The sequence below is a fragment of the Kogia breviceps genome, chromosome 2 (genome assembly GCF_026419965.1).
Source record: "Kogia breviceps isolate mKogBre1 chromosome 2, mKogBre1 haplotype 1, whole genome shotgun sequence".
NCBI lineage: Eukaryota > Metazoa > Chordata > Mammalia > Artiodactyla > Physeteridae > Kogia > Kogia breviceps.
Genome location: NC_081311.1, coordinates 178238514 through 178260958, shown reverse-complemented (window position 1 = coordinate 178260958; position 22445 = coordinate 178238514). Strand labels below are relative to the sequence as shown.

The window sequence follows — 22445 nt, the reverse complement described above, 5'->3', positions numbered from 1 at the left end:
AGGGACATGGGTATTTGCACAAGAGCCTTATATAATTGCAAAGTGACACTCTTAAGAACTGTTAAAAGAAACTATTATTGTTCAAGGTGGATGGAATGAGAAGACCCCTACCACGTGGGACTCAAATGCCAGCTGGACAGACCCCAGACTATCAATGTAGTCACGGAGGCATAGTTAGGAGGTATTAATACACCTTACTTATGAAATGGATGGGGTATCTTAGAGTGCTTTCTTTGAAACTATGGTTACATTTATGACTTCCTTGCTTCTTCATAGTGCCAATCTAGGTCGACAGGAGAAAGTGAGACCATTGTTCCATATCCTGCTTAAAAAGAGAACACCACTTCAAAGAGAACACCACCACCTGACAAAAATAAAACAAGTAATCAGTTTTAAAACACTGTGCCTATGTGTGCTTGGTAAACTTAACTTTTTCAGGGATTCAAGTTATTTTAGGGCACCTACTCTGGTTGATTATGTTCTATATCTAGCACAATAAAGCCCATCTAAATAAAAAAATAAGTATATAATCAGTTTCCAAAAATTTCTTCTTTGATAGTAGGAAAGTACTGCAATGTTACAAACTGTCTCTTCCTAGCCTCTGCTAAAAACAAAACCCAAACTTAAAAACATAAAATTGCTTGAATAAAAAAAAAGGAAATTTTATTCAAATTCTTTTAAAGGGTACTAGGGCTTTTAAATTTAAAACAGATAAAGTATCCAAAGAAAACAAGACTAATACCTTATAATGTATCTTTTAGCTACACTGCCTTTTAAAAATGTTCTTTTGTTATTTGCACTTAGTAGTTATAGAATTAAATCTGTTGCATTCTTTGATAGTCTAGTTCATGAACTATCAGGTATTAACATGAAATAATCTGTTTATGAAACAGAGGGGTCACATAAATGTATTTTACTCAAAATTATTTTACCCACTTTTACTATTCATACTTATAAAACTTTATATTATCTACCAAGGCATTCATGTTCTTCACGTGGATCATAAGACAGAGTTGACCTGTTAAGGTTATTTGTAACATGACTTATGAGCCAAGATTTGACCAAGTTCTTTAAGGAATTAGAGTATATCTTGGATGTCCTATGCTTTTTGGCCCTGGAAAATAGTTTTGACACATGGAAGCTAGGTGAGCATGGGACTTGCTGCATATTACTCTATTCAGTTAAAATGTTTACTGAGTACCAACTCCTGCCAAATACTGTGCTAGTTCTGAGAAAACAACAGTTAGCAGGACAGACATAATCTCTGTCCTTAAAAAAGATGACATTCTAATGAGGGAGACAGACTTTCTTTTAAAAACTCAACAAATGAATAACATATTTACACACTGCGTAATGAAGGAAATGTGCAAGGGCTAAGGTTGGGGTTGGTGCTGGGAGGGAACGGTTTCTGTAGGATGGGACAGAAAGGGGGAGGAAGAACCAGTGATATGACAAATGGTGGGGCTGGGGTATGTTTTCTCCCTGCCTCCTCACCCAGCCCCCAAAGTGAAAATTTAACTCTCCAACTGCATATAGTAGCCAAAGGATATGCTACTGCACTTGCTGAGGATATATTTTTTATGCATAGTGTAACTATAAAAGTGTGGACAGTTATGGCAAAGGCTGGAAGTACAGATATGCTCTGACCACTATAAAAATACTGTTGAGAAAAACTGTTAGCAAAGTGAATTTCTACAGTTAATACAAAGGTTCCTTCCCCAAAGTGGAATTGTGAGTTTCAGAGCCAGGATTATTTGACCACAGAGGATGAAATAGAACCCCTAGTCTTTTATAAGTAAACATAATCTTGACTTCTTTGGGGTAAATTGGGTATACCATGATCTGCAAATTAGAAAGGAACGTAGCATGTTAAGAAGAGGGTAAAGTTTCCCCAAATGGTCTAATTCTCACAAGTGGTCATGAGATCTTTGCCATTCTAAAATCTGGGCGCCATTGCTTCCTGCCCAAGTCCCCCATTTGGGGGGAGACAGGGCCACCAAATGTCAAGTGTCTGAACACTTAGCCACTAGAGGGAGAGAGTGTACCTTTGGTGATTAGGGAGCCAATGAAAATAACTCATGAAAAGGATAGGCTTTCAAGGGAGCTAAATTAAGCTCTAATCAGCCAGGGGCAAAGACTGTATCAACTGTGCTAGCTTTAGGGAACTTGAGGATGATTCCTTAAGACTTCACAATGGATCCACTTCTACTAAAGAATTAAATAGCTTAAACTATCCAGATACTTCATCTTAATTTTGAATATGTTTTAATTCATCTTTTCTAAGAACCTCCATAACTTTGCAGATACTTAAACACTTTGGCTTAGTTTTTAGGGGGGATTTATGGCAATTTAGAGAAGGTATGTTACCCTTTGTATACTGGGAAATTATATATTATGAACATTACAATTTTCTGTGGTAATTTAAGATTAAAATCTTTGCTATCTATTGGGATGATTAGAATGATTTGTGGAGTTCTATGTTTGGTCTTTCCCAAATATGACTTTAGGAAAATTACTTTTATTTGGATAATTGACAGGTTAAAAAACAACCCCTGCTTTACCAACGTATAACTCACAGGTGTTCTTAAAATCGTCATAAAGTTGTTGCTAGCCTGAGCCCAAATGATTTGCTCTCCAATGAAAGTTGGTTAATCTTGTCTGCAGCACGGCACCAACTATCATTTTCCAAAATTTAAAAAACAAACCTATTGGTACAACTGTTGTTTAATAAATCCAACATAAGAAGTAAACCCTTAAAAGGTAATTCATTAAAAAATTTAAATACAGGATTATACAAGTCATACGATGTTCATGATTTAGTGTCTATTAGTGTGAATAAATTCCTCCCCAGGCCCCAAATCTAAAGACATTATCCCAAATTTCCCAGATATACAGAGTGATGCTTAAGATATAGGTGATGATTTTATTGTCAACGTATTATTTCTCTTTCCTCAGCAACTATTTCTGGGATTCTTGAAAGGAGTAGGGGTACAGTGCCTGCTCCTACTCTTTCAGCATTGATTTTCTTCACAATCTGTGATATGGTTTCTCAGAAATGCTGTTTGGCAGTCCTGATAATTTCATGTGTTTTCAAACTTAAGCCACCCAGACTACACAGTGAAGTATTTTCAGCTCCTTTCCTTTTCCCTTTAATTATAGAAGTCTCTATTCCCTCTTTTTGCAAATGTGGTCAAGAAAGATGCTAAATGCAACTGTTTGTAGAAAGAACGTGCATTTGTTTTTCTCATGACATCCACATAAGTTCTTCCCAAATACAAAAGCTGTGCTATAACTGATGATATCGATGGACAACACTTTACTCCTAATAACTTTTTGGACCCTCCCCCGTTCCTTTGACTTTTGGTGGATGTGCCACGTGCCCGGTGGAGAAAAAACAAGTAGACACTCTAATTTTAAACTTGCACTGTAAAGCACTTTCAAAATAGTAATAGTTGAGCTTCATTTCAGACCTGACTTTCCTTCTCAATCCATTCCCCAGGACCCCTCTCTGCTGATTCGTGTCCTGGTCTATCGGGGGCCGTTTTCTGAAATCGCAAAGCACAGTTTATTGCGAAGCTGAGTGGGTGGGTCCACGCGCACACCCAGACTCCGGCCAGGACGCCGATCCCAAAGCTCCGCGTCGCGTGCCTGGATCGCGGTCCCGCTCCCTTCGTCCGGCCTCACCACAAATCCCAGTTTGAAAGAAAACTTCTCGAGGCCGAAATGAACCTCCCCTCGCCGTTGCAATTCTTCCTTCCGAGCCGGCAGAAAACGTGAGATTTACTACGACTCGCGGGGAGTGGATGGGGGCTGCAGGAGCACTCTTGGAAGCGGGTTACCTGGTAACCCCCCCTTTGGGGGCGGGGTCCGCCGTCTGGGGGCACCGGGTCAGGGGCGGCGCGGGTGGGCGCGAGGGAGGGCGCGCGTCGCAGAGCCGCCGGGGCAGCACTTGTCCTGTAATCGATTGCCGAGCGCGCCGAGCGGCGCAGCGCGCAGAGACGCGCACACGCGCCTTTGCCAGCCCGCGCGCACACACATACGCACACACACACACACGCACACACGCACAGGAGACCAGGGCCCGCACACGCGCGCGCGCACGCACGTCCTCCCGCCCGCGCCCCGGGCCCCGCCGCCCGCCGTCCGCCGCCGCCGCCAGCCCGCCCTCCGCCCGCGGGCGTCTGCGCGAGCCCGGCCGGCAGGGGAGATGTGCTCGGGCTCCGGCGGATCGGTTTCTCGGGGTTTGACCAGCTGTCCCGGGCTAACCCTGCTCCTCGCTGAAGATGGAGGAAGTAAAAACAGGATTACCCTTAGCTACAGATCCACTGCCTTAGTTTCCACCACCAACTGCAGTGCACAAACACACGTTAGGCACAGGAAAGAAAGAAAGAGAGAGGACACACTAACAGTAAACACAAACAAAAGGGTGATGGGATTATTTTACTGCATGCACTGCTGAGGTAAATCTCCGCTTGCCTTTTGCGTGGTGAAGAACAGCTCTTGTTTTGTCTTCTGATTCATAGGTTATATATAAATATGTGTATCTGATTTGCAAAGGGGGGGAGTGTTTTCAAAGTTAAGTGTAATTATATAGTATCTCGTTTTGCACTGTTATGTGATCAAATGACTTGTTGCTATTAACCAGTAATAATAATAATACTATAGATATTTTTCTCTGGGAGGGATGGATTGTGGTTATGATTAGGGTAATGATTTCTGTAAAGGACGCTTAGGGAATCGGGTTGAAGATGATGTCTTCTGCCTTAATTTATCGTCCCCTCCTTGTAATCTGTTTCTGGGATGTTAATCGATTAATCAGTTCTCATCTCTATAGCTGTCATGGATTTGGACTTGTTTTGCTTTGTTTTAACTTGAATTCCAAGAAAGGTTGGGTAGCCTGGAATAAATTACAGCTGTCCAGATAGAAGGTAATATCCAGATCCTGTTGGAATTAAACAACAACAACCTGGTATGACATGTAAAAAGGCAGCCGTTAAATCACTTTGACAGGTTCTGGTATGGGCAAAAGACATGGAATTAAGATTTAATTTATTATTATTATCATTTTTTTGCCAAGGGCGAAAAGCAGCCCTGTGAAGTTGGCCTAGGTTCTTTGCTGGGTTCTCCCTGACTGTCCCTCCCCTCTCGACACCCCTCCACACCCCCCACACCCCCTCACCCCCCGCCTTTTCTTTCAGTTTTCTTGTCTTAGCTTTTGGTCGATTCTTAAGGAACCGGTGGATCAAGTTTTTTCTCTTCTTGTTAATCGCATTGCTGTAGCACTGACTGACCTCTCTCTCTTTTTTTTCCTCTTTCCTGAAAGTACGTGGTGCCATTCCTGAGTGACTTTTCCTACTAGACCATCCCAAAGGGACGAGGGGGAGGGGTAGAAGGAGGAGGAGGAGGAGGAGAAGGGGGGTGTTCCTTCTCTCTCATTTCTTGGTTTTGTTTATCAGCCGATCTGTTTGCCGGATTTGGGCTCGGAATGACCCACCTGTAAAGTGCTTTTCCTTCCTCCTTGCCTTGAACTCTGCAGGGGGCTTGGCTTGGAAGGGGCAAGGGAGGGAAAGAGAAGGGGGAAACACAAAAAACTTCTTTCTTTCTCTCTCCGTTTATCTTCAGCCCGACATTGTCACCTCCTCTTTGAGGGGTTAGAAGAAGCTGAGATCTCCCGACAGAGCTGGAAATGGTGATGAATCTTTTTTAATCAAAGGACAATTTCTTTTGTATGTACATTTCGTTTCTCTTTCTCCTTTTCTTTCTTTCATTCTCTGAGGGTTAATAACCATTTCATTGATGGGGCAGACTTCTTTCGCTTCTCCCTGACGTTTCTTTCTTAATATGTGTGTGTTAAATGTGTACATTTTTAAAGAGATAAGCTCATTTGTAAAATATCCGAAGAAATTGCTCCCCTTTAAACTTTACGGATGCCTCTCTTTAAAGCCTTATGTAATCATAATTTGAAAGAATTTGATAACAGTACAGCAGGTTGAAATTTAAGTGCTATGTAGTGACTGAGTTGGGAATTTGATCTGATTATTCCATAAAGGAAGAAAGAAAAGTTTTTTTTTGGGGGGGGTAGGGAGGGTGGTGGTGAAGAAGGGGAGGGGAGGGAGAAGGGAAGTGGTTTTGGAGACAAGAAGTGAAGCTGCCTGTTTTCCAGTAAGTAATGGAGAAATTCCAGGAGCCAGGGCTAAATATACTTGGCGATCAATACAGAAATGGCTCATTGTGAATAATTTAGCTGCTGGTGCAGTGAGAGTTTTGAAACTAAAGGCAAAAAGGACCAGGGCCAAAGGAAAAAAAAAATAAGTAAAAATCTTCTCAGGACATGTCATTTCTTTAAACTTTTTTCCTCAGAGAATACAGTTAGCTTATCGATCTTTTTTCGTTATGTGAAATCAAAGCTAGGGGGTGTCATCTCATACAATTTACTTTTGTTTCTGAGAGTTAAGTTCTTGTTTTGTGTCATTGGTGCACGAAAATAATTCCCCAAACTTTGAAAAAGTGATCTCCTTCCCCTCTTCAAAAAGTGTATGAATTTTTCAAAATTGGAGTGTATTAAGTAGGCTCGGCGTGGTATCCAACCATGGTCTGGCAGGAAATTAAGGTTACATTGAACAGGTGCTTACACAGAACTTGGGGTTGGCTAAAATGTCAATACAAGCCTGGCAGTTGGGTAACTGCTGCAGAAACCTTCGAGACATACTTGGGCACGAAGTTTTTTTGTTTTGTTTTGTATTTCTTCTGTTTGTTTGTCCTCCCCCCCCCTCCCTATTAGAACATGATGAACCAACTTGCAACAATTGTGAATAGAGCTATCTGTATACTCGGGAAGTCCTCAAACTGCAGCTTGATTGTAGGAAGTAGTGAATGGTAAAATACTTCAATCCCAGTTAAAGCTGGCACTTTGGAGGTGTACCCCCCTTCCTATTTTTTTCTCTAAACCGAGTAAATTCTGATTAAAAGAGTCATTCATTTCTTGCTGCAGCCCATCTCATAGCACACTTATCTTTCCTATCCTATCTCCAGCAGGAATCAGATCATTTGCAGAAAGAGTTCAGTGACTTGCAAATGAGCACATACAGTACACTGTAGTATGTTTCTTGGGCACAGGTTGCAGCAGCAGCAACATGGGCTAACTGCTTGGAGCTTCAAATAAGTTAAGCATTTAATGGCAGATACTGAAAGGAATCATTGTGTTAAGGGTATAATCTTTTGTATTGCAGCACTGCACTTTGACTATGGAAACAGAGGCTATTGATGGCTATATAACGTGTAAGTATTCATTTTCATTAATCTGTTATTGGTAATAAAATTATGTTTGTTACCTGTATTGTAATTTCTGAATTGGAAGTTTTTATCAAGAACTGTAAACTCTTACCTCCTATCTGTTCACAATTTCACCTTGTAAATGAGTTTGAGAAAATAGCACTGAAGTGGAATAAGAAGGAACTATAGATATATACCTGCTATATTAAGGATATTATTTAAATCAGTAGTAGCTTAGCAGATCAACACTTTACTACTTTATTTTTTTTCATTTACTTTAAATCTAGAATAGGTCGGGTTACATATATGTCTACTAATATGGCATGTACTAAATACTTAGTACTCTGTAACCTAATTTTTCAGACACATAATGTGAAAGAGAATTAGCTCACTCAAGTTGACATTTTTTTTAGTAAACTCTCCTTTCAAACATGTAACTCACTGATAGCCAGCATTTTGGAAATGCTCATTAAAAATACTGTGTGCTTAAGGATTAAATTAGATGTTAAAAGAAAACATTCTTTTCAACTAGGAGATACTTTAGAAATCAACTACTCCACTCCAGTCTCCATTATTTTACAGTTAAGATGAATGTGATAATGAAATTTTGTAATTTTTAAATCGTGGGCTGGTTGTTGCTTTTTGTCATTTCGTTCATTTATTATGTATTTCTAAATAACATTTCCTTATAGTTTCTTTTTAAGGAAAAATGTATTTCGTTAAAATCATATATGCATACCCTGCATATATGATTACAAAGTTGGTAATTAGATTTTAGATGACAATGAACAGAGACCAAAAGATTTTATTTTGTGAAAACAGGTGACAATGAGCTTTCACCTGAAAGGGAGCACTCCAGTATGGCAATTGACCTCACCTCAAGCACACCCAATGGACAGCATGCCTCACCAAGTCACATGACAAGCAGTAAGTCTTCATTTTATGATTTTTTTTTTTCCCTATTTCTCTAGCGATAGACTTGAATTGTTAGGTCTGTAGGGTCCTCTCACATTGTGGTGTAGCTGCTGCTATAGATTTTGTTAAAGAAAGAACAACACAGATTTATTCCTGTTCATTTTGGTATCGTAAAACATGAGTCTGCTTACTAGTCTGAACTATCCCAAGGTGGCATTTGGGAGCTGGTGCTTACCTGTATCAGGTAAGAAATGTTAGGCTTTTCTGGTTATTCTTTTGTCTTGCCAGGTTTATGACTAGATTTGTTTTTGTTGCTGGGTAAAAAAATATGGAAACACGTTATTTCCAAAGGACTCTTCGAAGTAAAATAAAGAAAAAGAAATTATTTTCTATTACCTTGGCAGAAAGCTAATCCATCAGTGGTAGAATTGCAGTGTTAGTTGCCTTTTTTTTTTTTAAACATGGGAAAGTTTCGTGTCCAAAGCATTGGAAGTGAAATGTAATTGAAAATTTGTGGGACTCATTTACATCCATTTCTCTGACAAAGTGAAAGCATTTTGTTTTAGACTGTCCAGAGAAGAATTGAGAAAATTTGGAAGGATGTTTTGAGCTTGCAGGAATAGACAGTTTTGGCTACTGTTTTTGGTAAAGGGTCATTCATTGATATAGTAAACATTGTTTTTGTGTAATAGAAAAGCAGCTTACATGCTGTCAGTGACAGAAGACAAAATACTTTGCTAAGAATTTGGTTTATTTTCTCTTAATTATAATGTTTCATAAGTTATCAAGTGCAAATGCTCTGTTACTCCTACTTAAACTTAATTTGAAATCGTGTTTATACTTGTGATATGTGTTATATTCTTATACAGAAAGACCATCTGATTTACATGTAAATATAATTTAATTTAAAAGCTTTCTATTTGGGTGACATGTGAAAGAAAAGCATTTTCTTTCCTTTTTAAATGAAGATTTAATAACTAAAGAAAACTGAATCGAGTGAATTATGAGCATATTCTTAATATGTTAATTCTGATTATCCTGAGAGAACAAATTTTCTTTCCACTTCCCTTACAGTTTCAAAACTTGATGTTATTGTGAAGCTACTAGCTTCATAAGTAGTTAAGACGTCTGAATTATAAGTAAGAGTATATAGAATACTATTGAATACATTTTGCAATTCGTTAACTTGAAGTGGTTCTAGTTACTGACTTGAAATTTTGACTGAACTATGTGAACTTACTTTACTTATTTAAAAGTTTTCTTTATTTTTATTCATGGGAAGCACTTCCTAGGAAGATTTCATTCTAGAAGCAGTCATTGAAATTCCTTTATCATGTAGGAAGACAATTAATAGTTAGTGATGGAATGTATATTAAATTATAGTGCTAATCTCTTGTAATGGATCTTGTAACATTAATTTATTTTTTCTGCTAGTTGGCTATTGACTTGGTAAAAGTTATAGTACTGTTGCAATGTAGGGAGTACAATTTTTACATTTTAACATTTAATGTTGTTAGGTCCTTGGCAGGATAGATTTTTTATTTTTCAGATAATTTTCATTTAATTTCCTAAAGAGGAAAGATAGATTGGTATGCAATTTCTTTTAGCTTAATATTTAGCTATTATCTTTAGAAACATTGAATATAAGGGGTACGTAATATTGGGTAATCAGGCTTTGACTGTCATCCCCCAGCCACTGCTAGAATATCAGCTGGAAAATACTTGTTAATTGGTTAATTAGCTCCTTTATTTGTGAATTTGATTTTGGTTTTTCAAGTAGTCCTTTCTAAAAGGGAGTTCACTCATTTACTTTAAATAAACATTGCAGAGCATGGGCATGATCAGTTTGGACAAATAAGAACTGTGCTTTTGATATTTGAGTTTTTCTTATCCAACAGCAGTAAAATTATGTTTAGTAAAGAGGTTTTGTTCTTGTTTCTTTTTTTTAACTTACTAGCCTGTGGCAATTCCATGTTAGTACAGTTTTTAGCTAAGCTGCATGTGTTTTCATGTTCTTTTCCAAAGAGTTACAGGTTAAATATTTTGGCTATCACTTCAGAGCTGTCTGTTGCATCCTTTACGTAGCCTCTATTTACAGTATCTAGGTTACCCACTTAGGTGTTAGATGGAGAAGATACCCATTTTTCCTCTCTGTTAGATCTAGGAGAATATCAGCATTTTAGATTGCCAAAGCAAATAGTGCTAGAGAGGGACTCTTGTCTGTTAATTAGAATAAGAGACCTACAATCGGTCACTCAGATGTTTTTCTATGACTTGGAATAATTTTTTGTGCGTGTGTGACTCGTCAAATTACTTGTGTCTGAGATTACTGGTTTTCCTAAATCCCTTTATATATGCATTGCTGACTTTATTATATGAAAAGAACTTATTTATTTTCCACATTTTTTAATATCTTCAAAGAATATTCCTAAAGGGCTGTGACTTCCAAAAACAGAATTGCAGTTTCGGTTGAAAGTATTAGAGCTGAAAGTAAGTGTGAAAACCTTTATGATAGAATAAGATAGGTTCCATAGCAGCAAGGAGGAGAAGAGTATATGTGTAAGAAGTGAAAAGTTATTTTAAAACAGTTTAGAAAAAAAATAAAAGGAATAAAGCCTTTGATTTTATGAAATAACTGACGTTCTAGCAGTAAAGTAACACTACCATGTGATAGCCCACTTATTTTGGCTTTAGGAAAGTGGTCAGTTTTATTCTAAGGTCATAGTCATTTGTTTAGGTTATTCGATGACTATTCTAAGATGAAGGGTATCTGTACAACTTGCTGCCAGCTATTGTATAAAAAATAATGACAGCAGCTATCATTATTTGACAGTGCTAGATGAGAGCATCGGTGACTTGGGAGAGAACTAAAAATGTTACAGTGCCTGACAGTCTTTGGTTTTAAAATTCAGCATGTAAGATAAAAAGAAGTAAGAGGTGTTAGTGAACTTAACATTTTGTAATGACTACATCCTATATTTTCGAGTGGATTTCCTTAGAGAAACTTAGACTTTTTCTTCTAGAATAAGGATCTCTTTGTTAAGAAGATGGGCATTGTTGCCCAAGATCATTAGTGTACATATTGAGTCTGCTGACAATCTTCGGTGTCAGGGATGACAGTATATGCCTTGATGGCTACTGGAAATACACAGTGTTAAGTGATTTTAAAAATAGAATCTGGAAGTTAAGAATCTGAGACAGACAACTCAGACAGAACAATAAAAAATAATCCATACTGTATTTCAGCCCATCAGATGAGACTTACTTTGTGATTCCTTATGTTTCTGGGTTAGCTCATTTCCAATTCTTGTATAGTTGCTTCAGTATCGGTTTCAAACTGTGCTATACCTGCTGCTGAGTATTTTGAAAGATCTTTAAGGTTCAAAAAATTGTCATTAATCTTATTTTTCTCATTATCATTTACTTTTATAATGCTAATAAGTAAATTTTCTTTGGAGAGAGCTAATGGCATGAAAAGACATTGTGACATAAACTTTGTTTCTATTACTTTAAAACCTTTACATGGATCAACTTTGCAGTCAATACCATTTATCAGTCAGTTTGATGGCCAGGTGGCATGTATGGAATTGGAAGAAGTAGTAATTCTAGTTTTACAAGACTCTGACCAATAATCAGGTCAGGGAATCTAGTTTATTCTTTTTAGAGTGCTTCACATTCATTTTTTTTTCTTAGCTAGTTTCCATTTTTAGAACCTAGTGAAGCATAAGTATAGTATGATTTCTGTTTTTCTTGTGAGGAAATGGAGGCTTGAAAAAACCAGTTGGCCTCTTAGGTCCCTTAGCAGAAGAATAAAGTTGTCAGGATTGGGATGTAAAACTGGTATTACCTTGCGGGTTAGTTAGATCACTTTATTGATAACTCTTGAAAATGTCATTATCTCAGGGTGCCCTGCCCACCATGTCCAGTACTGACCCATGTTTTAGTGACAAACATAGTATTACAGAAGTAGAATAGGGTTATTATGAGGGTGGAATGATAACAGATAATCTTGTTAAGCAGATGCTCTAATGCACTTTAAAAAATATAGCTAATGTTTGGGGACTCACCAGCTTTCTGAGTTGTCTTCTGTCGCTTAGTTTGGCAGTCACCCTTCGCTGGATTTCCATAGGGCACACCCTAATATAACACCAGATGGACTTGATATAAAAGCTCGCTTTGTTTTCAGTTGTAGTACTTAGTTTTGTATATATACCCAACATACCTTACATTTAGTTTTTACTTGTTAGGAAATTTAAAAAAAAGTTTGACTTGATTTCTTTACACCTATCAGAGGTAAGTGTCATGCCATGTACCAAAAGGAAAAAAAAAAAAAAGGACTAAAGTAAGTATGTATGAGCAGGGAATTAACAGCAAAATTTCTGTATTTTTTTCTTTGCTGCTCATTCGGCTCCCACCCCCCACCCCCCATCTTTTAAGTCTGCTTTGAAGTAAGAATAAATGTCTGTCTTGGAGAAACAAAACAGCTTACTGTAGAAGTGTTGTTTATGTTGCCTCTATCTTTGTCCAAATTTGTCTTCCCCACTGGAAATACATTAAAAACAAGGTAATGTGATTAGTTAGGTTCTTTTGGGAGTCTTCCTTCAAGCTGTAAGGAATTGAGATCCCTGGGTCCCATCCTCTTCTCTCCTAACTTTGAATATAGATACATTTTGATTTTATGATGTTCTGAAAGATCAATAGCAGGGTCACAGTCCTAAGATGAGGTAGACTATGTTGTTTTTCTTTGCTTTTTTCCTTTATATCTGTTTATATAATATATATTTATTGACCTGTTAGTATTTTCCTTTTGTGAATTAATCAAGACTCAGGATATCTCTGCTGAAATAGGTAAAGAGTATTTAGGAACTATTTTCCCTTATTATAAATGTGTAATCACAACTGGAGTGAGAGAAAGAGGGGGGCATAATTTATTGAATATATATAGGATGCCCAGCACTATACTGAGTGATCCATATTATTTCACTTAGTCTCCACAACAGCTCTGTGAAGTTACTCTGTTTATAATACAGAAAACTGAGGCTCAGAAACAGTAGATTGCAGGTGGTTAAAAATATGGGCTTTGGAGTTATACAAGCCTGTGTTAGAATTCTTGCTTTGCCACTAGCTTGCTGTATGATCTTAGTCATGTTACTTCACATCTCTGAGCTCCAGTTTTCTTATCTGTAGAATTGGGATAAGCAATACCTAAGTCAGTGGGCTGTAGTGAGATTTATTTTTTTATCTTTATTTTTCTTCTTTTTCGCTGTGCTGTGTGACACGTGGGATGTTAGTTCCCAGGCCAGAGATGGAACCCGTGCCCCCTGCAGTGGAAGTGCAGAGTCTTAACCACTGGACCACCAGGGAAGTCCCTGTTGTGAGGTTTAAATGAGGCAATATTATGAAAAATACTTAGCACAGTTCCTGACACATGCTAAGATCCAATAAATAATTACTGCTGCTATCACTCAGAGTAGGCAAGTTTCTTTTGCACCAAACCATGATTCATAAGAAAGTTTTTTTTTCTTTTTTTTTTTTTTTCAAATCAATATCTGTTTGACATTCAGATCTTTTGCTCTTTCCGTTTTACTACATAGGTCCATGGAATGGAGATAGGCATTTCTAATTATTTAGGGTAAAAATGAAAGAAAAACCCCTCTATTATTTAAAGCATCTGTGAAGATTTTGATTAAGAAAGAAGTAGAGTTTGTCTATGTGCCAGAGGTTCTTTTTATTGGGTTTCAGTGTTCCTGAGCTAAGTTTTATATTTTTGGTTACATGTGAAGAAAATCATTGCTTATCATTGGTGCTCTAAAGACACTAGTCTTTAAGAATGGAGAAAGTCCTCTTAGTAGAGCAACCTAGCCATATCTAGAATCATTTCTTTCTTTGAAAATCTGTATCTAAAATTTCACCATATTTGTTGCTTCTGGTAGTGCCATCAATTCTCATTTGATGATACCTAATCAAGGTGTAGGCCTCATTGTTGCTAATTATGCATTTTGGGGGTAATAGTTTAGGTGTTTTAAATTTGAAGTAAACTTAAAATAAAATGATCACTTACAAGCATTTGACATGTTGCTGTATTGTTCTAGTTGATTAATTCCACAAATATTTATAGACTATCTTTTGTGTGTCAGGCTCAGTAAGGTGAATCCAAAGGTGAATAGGACACTATTTTTGCCCTCCTGTAGCTCATGCTCTGGTTTGAAACAGACATCTGAACATGGGCATTATACTATGATAACCTCAGTGTTATTATTATGGGGAGTGAGGGGTGGTACTAGTTTGAGAAGACTTCCTGGAGGGAGATGCTGCTTAAGCTGAGACGTATTCAATGAATAGGATTTAGGGAAGAAGCAGAAGGCTTGCTCACCAAACAAACCCACAGTGGGAGCTGAGGGATAATATGATATGTTCTGGGAATACAAACAGATTGGTATTTCTGGAGTGCAAAGTTGGAGTCTTAGAATTTGAAGCCAGAGATGACTCTGGAGAATTAACCAGGGCAAGATAATGGAATATCTTTTATAAGAGGAAACTTGGATTTCATTTTCAAGGGAGCACAGGGTTTTAACAAAGAAGATTACTTCAGTCTTTTTATTGACAGGGATCATACCAGCTACAATAGGAGTAAAATGATTGTGGCTGGGGAGCACTCTAGGGGCAGGGGGTTCTTTAACAGGCTGTTGCAATGACAGAGTGAAAAGTCATGAGAGCTAGTGGTAGTGAAGATAATAAGGGAGAGAAGGATTTGGGAAATCATAGCTTAAAGTGGACAGGACTTGGATAGTAGGGTTAAGGAGAGGAGAAAATTCATGATGATGATATCTAGATTATTGGATAGATGGCAGTAGGTTCCATCAGGGAAGATAGGAAATACTGTAGCAGGTTTCCAGGAAAAGATTTAGTTTAGTTTAATTCTGTCTACAGAGAGTTTGAAGCACCTGTGGAATTTGGGAGAGGATAGCAATCAGGCAGGAGGATAGTTTAGACTAAGTGTGAATTTTCCTAATTAGTGAAATCTAATATGTAGCTTGTGGTTTTGTTACTTTCCCTCCTGTATTCTTTAACAATAGTTTAGTATTTCTTTAAAAAATTCTTCCCTAAGTAATTCTCAGCATTTGATCCATGACCATATTTCCCCAACTGCTCCCATTGAATCAAAATTCTATATGGAAATGTACGATCACAGGTTTTAATGAACTCTTTTTGCTTAATGGAGTCCTTTTATGCTAGTCTCAGAAGTTGGATTAGTTGATGTGATCAACTCACTGATTTTTAAACAAAACATGCCAGCCGTCTCCTTAAAATTTTGTGGTCTATTTAATATCATAACTTTGATGGTTACATATTTTTAAAAAATAATATGCCATATACTCCAAGGCCTCTACTGTAATGATTTGTCTGTATTCTGTAACCTATTTCTCATCTATAAATACATAGCTTAAAACATATGAGGAATCATCTGTTAACTAAGTATTAGCCAGTTCTGCTACATTAATAGCCAAAGAATTTACTGATTTTATGCAGAGGCTTTTTGAAAACTTTGAGATAAATATACAACATGATATATATCATTTGGAAATTATTTGGTACATAATTTTTTTTTAAGTTTATAATATTGTGCCCCTTGGGATAAAATAATGTAAGGGGAAAAAAGTGTGGTATAGAAAACATCTTAATCTATTTCCTTAAAACATATATTATAGGACTCCATCTTAGAAATTAAGCCCTGATTACCCAAGACACCGTGAAATTTCAAATGAATGTTAATGATGAAAATAACTTCATCTGAGATTTCCTGTATGTGGAGATTCAGAACTTGCTGTGGAGATATTTTTATCCTTTAATCACTGATCCAGCAAACATTTATTAAGCATTTTCTTTGTGTGATGCACTGCTGATGCTGGGGCACAAAAAATGTGTTAGGGATTTTTTTGGAGTGGATGTTATCTTTCAAGGTCCAAGAGAATTCATATTTTATTTGAGATATTAATAATCCCATTACATTTAGAAGCAAATAAGTATGTTGTGCTCACCATAGTTATATCCATTGCAGAGAAATGAACTGCTTCTCACCTTTTACTTCTGAGAATTCTTCAAAAGTGTATAAATTTGAAGACACACAATGAAACAGAGACAAAAATACAGCCAGCTTCTAAAATAGTTCCCACAGGAGAACATTTCCCCAAGAAATTTTTTATAATGTAGGATTTTGTTCTCAGCCTTGTAAGTTCCAAAACTTGATTGGCAGCACGCATAGAGTGGTCCCGTATCTCAAGGTTGACTCGCATTAAACACGTTTACAAAATCGATGTTTAAAATTGGAATACCAATTAATGTCTGTACTTTCATTAAAAATAAAACAAACAAACAAAACCTGAACCAACTAACATAGGATCTGGATCACCTCAGTTGGCTTGACCAGATCTTTTTGTGTGTGTGTACTGACCTATATGGGTAAAGCAACAAAGGTCATTTGGTTAGCAAGGAATCCAAACAAAGGGAGTTAGTTACATAATTCAAATGTTTAATGGCATCAGACTAAGAGACCCTAATATGTTCAGCATCACGATAGAAATAGCAGTGCCATTTGCATCAGTATGGTTGAAGTCTTTTGTCCAATTCCTTCTTCCCTGAATGGACATGGATTTAGATTCCCTAGATATAGCCTCAGCCAAAATACTTCTGAGAGTCATTTTTTTTCTTGGCTTCCTTGGCTAAATCCCGCAGATTCAGTTTTTAACTTATACATGTAATCAGGTTATAACCAATTCTTGTCAGCCTAGGATCCATTCATTTTCTTTAATGTAATTTTATATTTCTGCTTCGATGTGTTAAATGTTGATTTTATAGCCTAACTCTATGAAAGCTATCTTATAATACCTATAAAGGATACCCCAACTACTATTACCATAAATTCAAACTTCCACTCACAGAAATGTTGATGGGTGATGTGGCCAGCAGTTTAAGAGGTCTTAGTATCTATTTTAGATGAAGATGGAAAATAGCACTGCCACCTGAGAAAGGCACCTTACGTTAGCTGGGGATCTAGGAGAGCTTCTAATTAATAGGTCAGGAGGAATAAACATCACAGTAGTTTCCTGAAATCTCTGAAGTAGTCCGGCCACAGCAAATAAGATTTTATAGAAAAGTATAGTATTTTAGGTTAGTTAATAGGGAAGGCTATCGTAATTACTGAGTGTGAATTTAAGAATATTGTTTCAAAGCACACAGCTTTATTTTGGGGCCACATGTTGATTATAAAGAAATTAATTAGAGATTTTCCAGATGTGAATCTTTGAAGAAAATGGCTATGCCTTATCTATTGGGTTGGCCAAAAAGTTCAGCTTTTTCCGTAAGATGTTACAGAATATTTCTTCATTCCCAGTATACAGTATCATACTGGGTCATTGTAGGAGCCCAGTAATTATTTATTGAATTAAGGAACTGCTTGTGATTCACGTATTGCATATGTGTATTTAAATAATGTGTTTCTGATCTATTTGAGGGAATTTGGAAAGTTGATTTCTTAGATGTTGAAATAATTCTGAAATCCCATTTTACTTGTGATTTTCTTTGTTAGGGTATGTATTTATTTCAACCATGTCTCAGTCTCAAAAGGATTTTGTAATCTTCAGATCAGCCCCAAACAGATGATCTTCAAGATTATAAACGTCTCTTCAATTTTCTGATTCTATACTAACATAGTCAGTGGAATTCAAGTTAGTGTAAATGTTTCAGTGAATATGTTATAGTCATCATCATCGTCTTCATTACTAATATCTTTATATGACACATTTAGTGTTTACAGATTTCACGCCACATATAATTTTAAAATCAGTTTTTCTATCACTTATTTAAAACTGCATGTACAAAATGGAATGCTTCAATTAACTTTTCTTATGCTCTCCAGATATTTTGAGGAGCATATAATTAATCAGTGTAAAGTCACGTTCTAATAAATTAACATTCTGGTGTCTACACCTTTGACATTTTTGTCATTGCTCTCTTATTATCATGGAAGCTGTAGCTCTCCTTACACCTGACGTGTCAACTTTACCTACTACTTACTAAGACATCAGTATGCAGGGCTTGGCCATATTTTGAAGTGCTGGGAAGCTGCATTGCTCTGTTTCTGTTGAATTAACTAAGAATTTCTGGCTGAGTTCTAAAGAGGAATTATTCCCTCTGCAACTATATAAAACATTTCCTGTTATGTCATTTTCATGAAGAGCCTTGTTGTTTTGTTTTTGTTGTTCAAAACAAACATTTTAGCAAGTAGTATTTCCATATGGCAATATATTTCTTTTGTAAGACATGTCTTTCAAGCCTTTTAATCAGACTTATGTCAGTATCTTTATTATCCAGATGGTCTGAGGTAGAATGCATTATTTTCATTACATTTGTTACCTTCTTGGTGGAAAAGTAGCATTTGTATACCTTTTCGAGCTGAGGATTTACGTTTAACACCTGATTGAAGTAGGTTCATTTACTTTTACTAGAAATGATTGCATAGATTATTCATATCTCACTTAGAGCTTGGAAACTGGGCTGTTTAAGAATTTTTAGATATTGAAAATAGGTAAGTAGTACTTAATCATTTTTAGACACTGTCTTAAAATTATAAGTACTTTAAAAACACTGATTCTAATATAGTATTTTGAAATATAAATCAAATTCTATTATATTGCTGAACGTTGCAAAATATTTGAAAGTGGTAATAGATTTTATTTGAACATAATTGAGAACTAGAAAAAGAAATATGAGATATTTTTCTGTAAGCCTGCTGTTTTTTACTCAAAATATGAATTACACACTGCCATCTGTCTGAACTATGACAAATTAATGACCTAATTACAGTTTTTGGATTCAGTTTTTTGGAAACAAAAAGAAACACCCCTGCTCCCCAAGAAAACATAATTTAAAATAAATTATTTTTACATATATTGTGCTAACAATAAGGCTGTCTTTTGATGAATTTGAGTAGTTTTAGTTTGTCCCACAGTTTGAGTACAATAACTGGTAACAAATTTAAAGATCTGTTATTTTTTAAGCAAATCAGAGAAATTATAGTTAACTAAACAATTGCTTTCATACAGCTGTATGTGCAAGAGAGTGCCACTCATGTTTTAAAAGTGTGTGTGTGTGTGTGTGTGTGTGTGAAAGCAAAGAATAAGGAAGGAAAGAAGGAAGGAAAGACCAGACTATTGGTAGTGTTCACTTTGGCTTATGTGAAGGTAAATAGGGTGTTTTATCATTTATTCTAAATAGTTCTACATTATTTGGATCTTTTATAAAAGATCTTTTTACTTGTATAATTAAAAAAAGATGAATTCAGTCAACCATCTTCTCAAAGCACGGAGCTGTTTTATAAGAGAGACAATGATATCTCTGATAAGAAAGGTCTAACCTTGAAATTTCAGTGATATAAGAGACTCATGAAATTGGACTATTGCCGTTGATGATAAATACTGAAGTCAGGGGTATTCTCATATACAAATGCTGTCAACAGACTCATTGAATATTATTTTAAATTTATTCTGAATATAAGGTATTTTCTTAATGGCTGTAATACAGTGGAATTTCCAAATAAAGTTACGTACTCTGGAAAGTTTTTTGAGTGATATTGATTCATAGCATGAGATGCTGTAAAGTAAATAATGTTCATATAACTGTACTTCTGGCAACGGTAAGGAGACATGTAGCATTACAATGCCAAAAGAAATCTGAGTAGAATAAGTTAAAACTTATCCTTAGGTTTTCCGTTCTACCTTGTATATGATAATAAAGTTTACTTTTTTAAAAGACCCTTAGTCTCTGTTTCATGTTCATCAATTTAAAATTCCATTGAATGTTGCTCATTGAAAGGAAAGAGGAGAGGTATGGAGTATAGAGAACAGAGAAGAGAGCTAGCCCAAGAAGAGAGAACACAAATGGAGAATCCAGAAGTGAGGGATAAACCACAGAACCCACTTGAGTTAGCAGATCTACTGGAGAGAGGACTAGGCAAATGAAAAATAGGATCTTTCCCTTCCTGTTTTCTTCTTTCAGAAAGCATAAATAAATATCTGAATTTATAAGTTAATTAAAGAAGTTACCTCCTGCTTGAGCGATGAAGAATGTGGCCATAGGATTAAAGTGGTTTCTGGTAGAAGATAAATGATAAATATTGATAGTCAGTAGAAAGAAATGTACTTTTTCAGATATCTGAAAGCCAGGGAGTGAAAGATGGGGGTTGACTGGTTAGAAGAACTGGAGTCCTGAGGGTTTCAGCCTAGAAAGATTGGAAGATTGAAGCAGTAGAGCTCAGTAGTACCTAAAATAGATTGTTTGTTGTCATAACCCAGTGGTGTTAGTGATGGCCATCTTGGACTCATCTATGGCTTTTATCTTCTGCAAAAGTGACTGACATATGTGCTGTGTCTGAGAGGTATCCTAACTGGTTGTGTTCCTAAATTATAACGGATGCAGTCAACTTTGGTCTTGTCCCTCAATTGCCTTTTTACTTCATTTCAGTGGGAAAGGCCGTTGGGGAGTTAGGGAGACCATAAGCCTGCCAGAAACAGTAAGAACTTTCTCTGCTTTCTTTCTTTCTTTTTTTTTTTTTTCCCTCATGGGAGGCGGCAATGAAGAAGGAACTTGATATTGAGCAGATGAGATGGGGTTTTGCATCCAGTTTTTGTTCTCTGATCTCTTGTTTTTCCATTTTCCTCCTGAAGTATCTAAGACACAAGCACTGAGTGTTTCAAAAGACTTTCTTCAGATCATACCCTGTCAGAGATTTAGAATTCCCAGGTTGGCTGTTACCTACTGGAATACTCTTCTAAAATTAACCTTGTGATAATACTGCAGTAAACATTTATCAGACGTGAGATGAAGTTTACACATGTATTATTGTTGAAGGGAAGGTTTGCTAAGCCCATAAATAATAAAAACAAGATCAGGGTATATGTTTAACTGGCTTAAGAAAAAACAGTTTTTAAGCCTATTAAAAGTCATATATTTTATTTGTAAAATATTTTAGACTATTCGAAATGCTTTCACATCTAACATACAATGTGCTCATTAAAACTTGATCCTAATATTTATTTAAGCAGTCTCAGAGGAATCTATTCTTCCTGGCATTACTTAACCCTTGTATTTGTTACTAGAAAATAATAAACATATATTTTTAAAAAATACAGAACTGAATGAATTTTCCTCTTCCCCTCCCTGTGTGGTAAAAAAAAAAGTGAGCCTGATATATATCAAATGTGAGACCTCTAGACGGATATTTCATCTCTTAGAATCTCAGTTTGTAAAACAGGAATATTACTAATCTGTTTTGTCAGAGGAGTGGCAAGTGTTAGAAATAATATGTGTAAAGGCTCCAGAACGGAGACTGGCATGGAGTAAGTTAACCAGAATGGTAGCTATTATTTTATTGTTAGATAAAAAGAGTATGAGAAAAAACTTGAATCAAATAACCAAGAAAAAGATCCCACATACATGTTGTATCAACTAGTCTTCTAGAAAGGATGTGCTTTTAGTCTGCTTTTAATCAAAAACAATTAACAAAAAAAGTAGTCCAAAGCATTGCTGATAAAACTCAAGATATCTGCATCACTGAGTGGATATTTTTGCTCTTCATCTGTCTGAGTGCTGTCAGATCGTCCTTGTTTGAAAAGTAATGTGTGTGCAGATATGAGGCAATTATTAATTCTGTTGTATTCAAATCAATTACTAAAGAAATGAAAGTAAAATTACCTAATTAATGCGAATCACAAATAAACCTGCTCTGTTTGTGAGGGATGTAATTGAAATGGTAATTATGCAGTAGGAATGCACTTCATTTGAAGATGGCAGTTCAGAAGATGTGTTTGGTGGCAGGATTTTTGTTTGTTTGTTTGGTTGGTTGGTTGGGTCTTTTTTGCGGTACGGACCTCTCACTGCTGTGGCTTCTCCCGTTGCGGAGCACAGGCCCCGGACGCGCAGGCTCAGCGGCCATGGCTCATGGGCCCAGCCGCTCCACGGCATGTGGGATCTTCCCGGACCGGGGCTCGAACCTGCGTCCCCTGAATCGGCAGGCGGATTCTCAACCACTGCGGGTGGCAGGATTTGACTGCACAGTGTGCCTCCCTCCTGACCTGGCCCAGAGAGGGGTCTTGTTTACTTATTTACTAGATATGTTGGTGAGTGAATTCCAAGTATGGTTCTGAAATTCCATGAATTTGCATACTCATGGAGCTGTGTGTCCTACATCATTACCCATCTCT

General features: G+C 36.7%; 1 protein-coding gene across 9 annotated transcripts in view; it reads left to right on the top strand.

The window, feature by feature from the left end:
- The first annotated feature begins 3607 nt into the window (after window positions 1–3607).
- Window positions 3608–22445, top strand: part of IKZF2 (IKAROS family zinc finger 2) — a 175762-nt gene continuing 156924 nt past the window's right edge. For 4 of the 9 annotated variants that reach the window (XM_067026822.1, XM_067026820.1, XM_067026821.1 and 1 more), the window contains exons 1-4: window positions 4296–4460; window positions 5623–5689; window positions 7230–7278; window positions 8095–8199. In XM_067026822.1, coding sequence (XP_066882923.1) covers window positions 5687–5689; window positions 7230–7278; window positions 8095–8199 — 157 coding nt within the window. In that variant the 5' untranslated portion in view covers window positions 4296–4460; window positions 5623–5686. Of the gene's footprint in view, window positions 3774–4205; window positions 4461–5622; window positions 5727–7229; window positions 7279–8094; window positions 8200–22445 lie in introns of those variants that run through there. The other 5 variants (XM_067026817.1, XM_059052579.2, XM_059052578.2 and 2 more) reach the window with 5 other exon arrangements.